At 56.2% G+C, this 9,122-nt stretch overlaps 1 protein-coding gene across 1 annotated transcript in view; it reads left to right on the top strand.

Moving 5' to 3' along the window:
• Positions 1-3,131: 3,131 nt before the first annotated feature.
• The window catches only part of ARHGEF40 (Rho guanine nucleotide exchange factor 40), a gene marked incomplete at its 5' end in the record, with an annotated part of 23,147 nt that continues 17,156 nt past the window's right edge, over positions 3,132-9,122 (top strand). The window contains 11 exon segments of the mRNA XM_027765515.1: positions 3,132-3,319; positions 3,321-3,339; positions 4,029-5,271; positions 5,403-5,570; positions 5,714-5,834; positions 6,411-6,507; positions 6,613-6,693; positions 6,810-6,926; positions 7,849-7,944; positions 8,035-8,150; positions 8,962-9,084. Coding sequence (XP_027621316.1) covers positions 3,132-3,319; positions 3,321-3,339; positions 4,029-5,271; positions 5,403-5,570; positions 5,714-5,834; positions 6,411-6,507; positions 6,613-6,693; positions 6,810-6,926; positions 7,849-7,944; positions 8,035-8,150; positions 8,962-9,084 — 2,369 coding nt within the window.

Here is a 9,122-nt window from a genome sequence, read left to right as displayed (position 1 = left end):
CACATGGGAGTGTTCAGTGCCTTAACCAACATGCCACCTCCTGGTCCCCTGAGTGTGAATTTTTATATGTTTAAATGTCCTTTCTGCGAACTGTCTTTTCCCCAGTTTTCTGTTGGGTTTTTAATCCTTTCTCCTCCAATTTCTTTTCTTTCCTTTTTTATTTATTTATTTTATTATTTTGCTATAGGGTGTGTGCACTTGTAGGACAGAAAGAGAGAGAGGGAGAGTGAGAAATCACTCCCTGGAAGGATGACCACACCACAATCCCTTCTCCTCCATTCTCCTCCTGGGATTTTGGGCACCTATGCACATGTGCCTCACGTGATTTTCAAGTCACCAGGTCCAGGACTCAAACTGTAGTCAACCATGCTAGAGTCCAGCATGTTAAACACTGTGCCACCTGCTGGCCCATGCTCACCTAAAGTGGCAACCTTTTCATGTGGAACTTACTAGCAAGGGGGCTGTGTTTTACCGCTGTGCCACTGTCTGGCCTCTTTACATTTAGATTTTTTACCTATTTGGAATTTATTGTTATGGTTGTTACCAAGTATGGATCTAGGGACCAGCAGGTGGAGTGGCAATTAAGTCACTGGACTCCTACATTGTTGACCACAGTTTCAGTCCTGGACCTAGCAGCTTTCTTTGGTCTCTCCCCCTCACCTCCCCCTCCCTCCTCTGCCTGACCTGTGCTTTCCTTTGCTGGATCTTCCCTCCCTCCTCCTGGTCCCAGCTCCTTACCCGCGGGAGACCCCTGCGGGTTGGTCCTGCAGCGGCCCTGAAAGGGGCCGAGCCTCAGGTCATGAGAACTGACCTGGCTGGAACCACCATTTTCCATCCCAGTCCCCAACCCGGTGAGGCGGGCCCACCCATCCGGCCCTAGGGGACCGACCACAGCTGTGGCTGGGCCAGGGCCAGGGACAAGGCCAAAGAAGGGAAATTCCCGAGGAGAAAAGGACTTCCTCGGGGTAGTGGACCGAGTGGGATGGGGGGCTCATAGTACCAGGGGGCGTGACGCTGCCAGGGCAGACCAGAGCCTGGGGAACCTGGGCACAGAGTGTCCCAGAGCTCACTTTGCAGGGAACAGAAGCGCTGCCTGGGAGCACTCCCGCTGCCGACAGAAGGGAGTACAAGCGGGCGCCCCCTGCAGCGGGTAGCGACCCCGGCGGCAGCAGCTCGGGGCACAGGAAGCAGGAGGGCTCTGTTAGGAAAAGCCCGCAGCAACTGTCCGCGGAACTTTCATTGCAGAAGTACTCTCTGAAGAACCATTGCAAGAGTGGGCACTGCCAGCGAGAGCGCCCACTGCAAGAGGGGCCACAGCCAAGGGGGCGCTCACTGCAGAAAGAGGAGGAGGGGAGAGGCCCTGCCCGGGGACGCTCACTGCGGGGAGTGGAGGAGGGGCCGGAGCACTTCTGGGGCCGCTCCTCTACGGAGGGAAGGGCACCCCCTGGCCGAAAGGCTGGAGCGAAAAGAAAAAGGAACTGGGCCAGGGAGAGCTGACTCAGTCTCTCTGGTCTCTCTGCTCCCAGCAGGCAGGAGGCCCGGTCTCTGCTCCCGGCCGCCGCCTCCCGACCCAGACCCCTCCTCCCCCTGCCGTTTCCTGTGGCTGAGACTCTCGCTCAGCCATGAGCTCACCGCCCCTAATGGGTTGCAGCTGCCTCGCTGCTCGAGCTCGAGCGCCCCACTCCCAGCCTTGGAGGAGACGGCCCCCTCCGCCTCGCCCCCGCCCGTCTCTACCTCCCACCCTTGCGCACAGCGCCCGCCAGTCCCGCGAACACTGGGGGTCTGTCTGCTCGCCCACACACCTTGGGGCCGAGCCTGCTCGCTGACGCACGGAATGTCGGTCTCTGGAACGGCTGCCCTAGCTTCCCAGATGACAACGGGCAACTTTGGCTGGAGGGCCTCGGAGTAAAATATGCCATTTTATCTTTGGGGCAAAGGCAGGGCAGAGGGTGGGGGAGGGGAGGGAACTAGGTAAACACTACTTTGGGCATCTCTTTCCTCATTCGCGGCCGGCAAATCTGGTCAAAGGAACTTCAAGAGGCATCTTGAAAGAGAAGTTTGCAGAGGAACAGCCCAAGGGCTGGTCAGTTCAGGGTGTGGGATGGAGAAAGTTGTCCTGTTGATTCACTGAGGGAACTGGGTCTGGATGAAGCAGGACTGAGTCTTCTGAAGCAGGGGCTCCAGGTGGCAGCTGGCCCAGAGGTCCCACTAGAATCAGAAAAGATTTCAACTGGAATTCATACCATCAAGATCTCTCTTCATCACATGTTCCTTTTGTGACTTTTTCAACTGCTCTCGCCCAGTTCTTTGTAACTCAAACCCACATGCTCTGGGAGTGGGGGCTTCCCAGTCTTTCCATCCTCCTCTTTCCACCCAATCACTGTCTCTAAGATACGATTGTGGGTGGCAGCACCTCTACTTAAGATGGAAGTCTGGGAGGGCCAGCAGGTGGCATAATGGTTAAGGTGCTGGACTCCCACATGGTCCATCTGGTTTTGAGTCCAGATCTGGCAACTTGAAATTTGCACCGGGTGCATGTGCATGTGCTCAAAATACTGAGAGGAGAATGGAGGAGAAGGGATTGCGGCATAGCTATCCCGTCAGGGGAATGGAGGTGATTTCTCACTTTCTGTGTCTCTCTCTGTTTCTCCAGCAAGTACATTATAGCAAAAATACCTTCCAAAACAGGACGGAGTCTCTGAATGGGGAGTCCTGTGAGAAGGGAGCTGCAGGATGGCTATGCGAAAGCCCTCCCCTCCAACCCTCCAGAGTTCTTAGCCATCAGTTCAGTGCCCTAAAAGCCCAGGGGCCTGTCTCTGCTCTCCTGAGGAGGGCCTGCGCAACCACCCTGATTCATAAGCACCAGGAACAGCCCTGATCTGTGGCTTTCACAACCCAGTTCTTCCTGGCTCTCCAAAGCCAAGGTCTCGGAGCCGGAGCATGGAGTGCCCTGCTAGGCCTGTGCACTCCTGCCCAGCCCTGCTCCCATCCTGGCTCATTTGGCCAGCGTTTCATGAATGCCCACTTTGTGCACACCACGTGTGATGGGGGCCCAGGGGTCACAGCCGCCCCAGGCAAGTACAGCCCCCAAGGAGCCATGCTTAGGCTTTCTCTAGGGGTCTATAGCCTGATCCTGTCTTCCTCAGGAGCCTGAGCCAGTGGAGGACTGTGTGCAGAGCACACTCGCTGCCCTGTACCCACCCTTTGAGGCAACAGCCCCCACCCTGCTGGGCCAGGTGTTCCAGGTGGTGGAGAGGACTTACCGCGAAGACGCGCTGAGATACACGTTGGACTTCCTGGTACCAGCCAAGCACCTTTTTTTTTCAGCAGGAAGCCTGTGTGAGTACCTTGCACCCCTCTTCTACCCTCACCCCTAAGATCCACTAGAGACTCACCAGGCTGACTGCTTACCCCCCACCTAGAGATGCAGCCTTCCCTACTGATGCCCACCCCCACCCCTGGTCACATAAGCATCATTCACCGACATCCCACACACTTTGACCCTCAGAAGCACTGACCACTCAGATACTAACACATCTATTGTCCCAAATGTTGACCCTCCCCCACCCCCACCCCCCCAACACACAAGAAACTGACTCCCAAACAATGACCTCGACCCTCCAGACCCAGTTCTGGACACTTCCCACCTTCATATGGATTTCTCAAGATAGTAACTCCCCAGATATGACTCAACAGAGATCTTCCACTTTTAAGATATAAAGACCTCCTAAGAGTCTTGGATTCTTCTAGGACAGCGCATCTGCTGACCTTGTCTTTGTAATGGCCAGTAATTACCCTCCCACACACAGCTTCCTAGAGAAGCTTTTTACCACCAGAAGACTGACCAGGCCCAGTCCCTTCCTCTCTGTCACATGACTAGCCCAAGATGTCCCCTCTTCCCCTGGGATTAGAACCCATCAGTCAAACGACTGGTTCTGCCGGGGGGTGGGGGGGGAACCATTCCAACAGCCCCTCCTGCTGCTTTCTTCAGCAGAGGCTTGAGAGCAGCCTCCCACCTCTCTCTGCAGGCCCAGTACAGTGGATTCCTCTTCTTCCATGAGGGCTGGCCCCTCTGCCTGCACGAGCAGGTGGTGGTGCAGCTAGCGGCCCTGCCCTGGCAGCTGCTGCGCCCCGGAGACTTCTACCTGCAAGTGGTCCCCTCAGCAGCTCAGGCACCCCGTCTGGCACTCAAGTGTCTGGCACCAGGCGGTGGGCGGGTACAGGAGCTGCCTGTGCCCAATGAGGCCTGTGCCTACCTGTTCACACCAGAGTGGTTACAAGGCATCAACAAGGACCGGCCAGCAGGTCGCCTCAGTACCTGCCTACTGTCTGCACCCTCTGGGATTCAGCGTCTGCCCTGGGCTGAGCTCATCTGCCCACGATTTGTGCACAAAGAGGGTCTCATGGTTGGACATCGACCAAGCACACTGCCCCCTGAACTGCCTTCTGAACCAGGGCTTCCCAGCCCTCCACTCCCTGATGAGGCCCTGGGCACCCGGAGTCCTGGGGATGGGCACAACGCCCCTGCTGAAGGACCCGAGGGCGAGTATGTGGAGCTGTTGGAGGTGACGCTGCCCGTGAGGGGGAGTCCCACAGATGCTGAGGGTGCTGCGGGGCTCTCTAGGACCCGGACGGTACCCACTCGCAAAGGTGCTGGAGGGAAAGGCCGGCACCGGAGGCACCGCGCATGGATGCACCAGAAGGGCCTGGGGCATCGGGACCAGGATGGAGCACGCCCACCTGGAGAAGGGAGCAGCACTGGAGCCTCGCCTGGGTCCCCCCCAGGAGCTGAGGCTCTCCCAGAGGCAGCAGTTGTGGAGGTGTCTGAGCTCCCAGCAGAGGCTCTGGGGGAAGCCTCTGAATCTTGCCCCCCGAGGCCAGGGGAGATTGGGGGAGCGGCAGGCCAGGGGGCTGAAGGACCACCTGGTACCCCTCGGAGAACTGGCAAAGGAAACAGGAGAAAGAAGCGAGCTGCAGGTCGAGGGGCTCTTAGCCGAGGAGGGGACAATGTCCCACTGAGCCCTGGGGACAAGGAAGAAACCAGCCACCACGAAGCCCTTGTCAGTCTGCCCTTACCAAATGAGCACGAGCTTCCAGAACGCAGCCTGGTTAAACAGGAACAGGAAGGCTCTGGGAAGCCAGAACCTAAACCAAAAGAGGAGCTCAAACCTGCAGATGAAACAGAGCCCCAGCTCCCCGAAGTCTGTGGACCTCTGGAAGAAGAGGCCCGAGAAAGAGAGCAGGAGGGCCTAAGCCCAGTGTGTATGGCAGGTGAGATGACAGGGCAAGAGCGGGACAGGTCGGGCCTAGGGGAGGGCACTGGAGGAGACACAGGGTTAGGCCAGGAGAAGAGCCAGACTCGTCCTCACTTCAGGCCCGTAGCTCTGCCCATGTCTCTGCAGGACCCACAGGCTCAGAGGGGCTCCTGAACGACCCACCAACACCACCCCTGGAGCTTGTACAGGACGTGAAAGGGGATGGCATCCCTGAAGAGGCCACTCCAGTCTCCATCTCTGATGGCTCTGTTGTAGCTTGGGACTTGATGGCATCTGGATTCCTTATCCTGACTGGTCAGTGGGCATCAGTGGGTGAAAGGAGAAGGGGCGGGGAAGACAAGCAGTTGGGGTAGGCTTGGGAGGGACGGAGCAGGGTGGATGGGAGGTAGGCAAGGACCGCTCCCAGCCAGGACAGCCTGGCCGTTTTGTGTCTTCAGGAGGGGTGGACCAGAGTGGGCGAGCTCTGCTGACCATTAACCCACCGTGCCCTCCTGAGGAGCCCCCACCCTCCCGAGACACGCTGAGCACTGCTCTTCATTACCTCCACTCACTGCTCAGGTAACCGAGGCCCAGTGCTGGCACCCTGGACGTTCACCTCCTGAGTCACGAGAACCCTGGGGCCTTCTCAGGACACTGACCTTCTGACCTCTAGGACACATACTTCTTCAACCCTTAGATTTGCAAGTCCTTGGCCGCTGACCTTGCTGACCTGTGACTTCCAGGATAATAGCTCCACTGCTCCTCAAAATGAACACTGCTGACTTCCCATAGGACCCTACCGAATGATCAGGGCATGGTGTACTCCAACACGCGGTGTACCGAGTAGGCTGTATGCTGCAGGCCGGCCTCGAATTTATCCCATTCCAGCACTCCTAGACTCCGTGTCTTTCCAGACCTTCATGCCTGGGTCCGGAGCCATGTGAATATAGACGCCTGTTTGCTAGGTCACCACCTGTTGAACACACATGCCAGACTTTGGTCCTGTGCCCAGTGCTTCCCAAATATACCAGGAGCTAACTTCTCCTGAGGACTATTAATACTACAGCCAGACCGTGTGCCTCCGCCCTGCCGCGTCTGCCATCACCCTGCATGTGTGCACACACACTGCAGTCTCCTTGGCTTCTCCCCCCACAGGCCCGATCTGCAGAATCTGGGGTTGTCCATCCTGCTGGACTTCCGCAAGGCTCCCCCACTACCTCCAGCTCTCATGCCTGTCCTGAGTCAACTTCAGGTAACTGCCCCCCCGAGATAGGAACTTTTGCTGCATCCTAACTCCCCAAGTGGTCCTTCAGAACCATCCAGTTGCCCACAGTTTAAGGTTATTCTCTGCCCTCAGGATTCGGGAGACCCTCCTCTCATTCAGCGACTGCTGATTCTCACTCATGATGATCCTCCGACTGAACTCTGTGGATTCCAGGTTTGAGCCCCTCACTCCCACTTAATCCACCATCAGTAGTGAGAGAGAAGAGGCGAGCTGGAGCCCCAGGCTGGTCCCTGATTCCCTGGGTGCCTCCTGCCTTCACATGTTTACAGGGTGCTGAGTTGCTGTCAGAGAATGATTTGAAAAGAGTGGCCAAGCCAGAGGAGCTGCAGTGGGACCTGGGAGGTCACAAGGACCTCTCTCCCAGCCATTGGGTAGAGATACACCAGGTAAGCTTCCCCCACCACTCACCACAGCCTAGGACACTGGAAGTGAGGAATAACCCAGCCAAGGACATTCTAGAAGAGAAAGCAGATCCAAAACATGACTACAGAAGAGGGAAAAGTGGTTTCCACTCCATCGAATTCAACAAGTGTTTATGGTTTACACATCACAAACAAAATAGCATGCATTGTGTCCTGGGCTATTGGGGAGACGAGAGACTATGTTAAAGTCTGAATATGACAGTAAGTGGCATATGATTTTTGCTGGGAGATAAGTCATGGAACAACTGGAGAAGCGTCTAAGAGCATCCTTGAAGTTGGAAAGTACTGAGAGTCACAAGGCTGGTTCTTCCTCCCTATGACCTTGAATGCTATTTTTCATGACCTGCAGACGTTGGCCTTTTATACCTGCCCCCCCTATCCCCGCCCCAACATCCAGGCCTCAGGGTCCTCATCGTCAAAGTGCGGCAACCGTGGTAGGGTCTCTAAAGTGCCTCTCAGCACTTACCTTCTATAATTCAACGACTCTACGAATGAGTGAGGAGTCGAGAAGAGAGGAGCAAACCTGATCCGAGTGTGAGAGGGGATCTGGAACATGTAGGGCTTAAGCTGTTGTTACGGGGAAAGTGGGTCTGGATAGGCAGAGGAGGGGTGGACAGGATGAAGACTCAGTGCACAGAGAGGAAGGCGGCTACAGTGTGCCAGGCCCATGCTCGTTACTGAGCTGGCATCATCTCTGCACCTCACAAAAGTCCGTCTTACCCCGGCTTTGCGGTTGAGGGACTGAAGGTTTCTGGAGCTACCCGGCATCATAATAAGTAACAGTCAGCCGCTGAACTCAGCCCTGCCTCCATAGGAGTTGCCGGGGCTGCCCCAGCCCCACCCGAGGGCTTCGATCTCTCATCCTTACCCTGTGTGTGGTTTGCAGGAGGTGGCAAGGCTGTGCCACCTGTGCCGAGGGGTGCTGGGCTCTGTGCAGCAGGCCATTGAGGAGCTGGAGAAAGCGGCAGAGCTAGAAGGAGAGGTATGAAATGAGATGAAAAAAGAGGGCTTGAGGGTGGGGCTGGGGCAGACTCTAGCGGAACCCCAACTGCCCACTGCTCCCTGTCCCCAGGAGGCGATGGGAATGCCTGAGCCACTGCAAAAGGTGCTGGCAGATCCCCGGCTGACAGCACTGCAGAGGGATGGGGGTGCCATCCTGATGAGGCTGCGTTCCACCCACAGCAGCAAGTACGAGGAATGGGTGTGCGGTGGCAGGCGGAAGTGGGAGGTGGGGACACGCCAGAGGATGCCAGCACACTGTAGCTGATGAATCGTTCTTACTTTACCTGGGCAAGAGACCATGCTTTTCACCTATCTGAGAAAGCCCAAACATACCTGTGTGCTAGTTAGAATTACAAGCGTGGATTCAAGGGATCAGAAACTTTCTTTTTTAGAGGTTTTTGCTATGGTGTGCGTACGCTCACCAGAAAGACAGAGAGAGACAGAAAGTGAGAAATCATGCTCAGTGGGGGGGCACATGGCCACGTTGCAATCCCTTCTCCATTCTCTTCTCGGGATCTTGGGCACACACGCACATGCGCCCGGCGTGAGTTTAAGCCACCGGGTCCAGGACTCGAACTGTAGTCGACTACATGGGAGTCCAGCAACATAACCATTATGGTAACTGCTGGTCCCAAGGAATCAGAAACATTAAATGTCGGGAGCCAGCAGGTGGCGTGGTGGTTAAGGCATGGGACTTCCACATGGCTGACTGCGGTTTGAGTCTTGGACCTGGCAGCTTACTTTCTCACTTTCCCTCTCTCTCTCTCCCTGGTCAAATTAAAAAACGATAATAATAATAAATGAAATTAAATAAATAATTCCTTTAAGAAAAAGGAAACAGTAAATATCTTGGCCAAGGTCAGCCCCTAAATGGATGAGCTAGGATTGAAATCCAGGCAGTCTGATCCATGATGCTATGCCACCTCTCATGTTCGTGAGAGCAGAATTGAGGGGCTTGACGAGGGCAGTGGGCTCATTCGCCCTCCTCCTTCCGCAGGCTGGAGGGCTCGGGTCCAGCTACGCTCTATCAGGAGGTGGACGAGGCCATTCACCAGCTCGTGCGCCTCTCCAACCTGCATGTGCAGCAGCAGGAACGGCGACAACGCCTGCACCGGCTCCGGCAGGGGAGTCCCTTCTATTCCAACCGGGGGACTGGCC

This window comes from Tupaia chinensis, unplaced genomic scaffold (assembly GCF_000334495.1).
Source record: "Tupaia chinensis unplaced genomic scaffold, TupChi_1.0 Scaffold138584_1, whole genome shotgun sequence".
Taxonomy (NCBI): Eukaryota; Metazoa; Chordata; class Mammalia; order Scandentia; family Tupaiidae; genus Tupaia; species Tupaia belangeri.
Note: the sequence above shows the minus strand (reverse complement) of the source record. Positions and strands in the feature narration are given on the sequence as shown.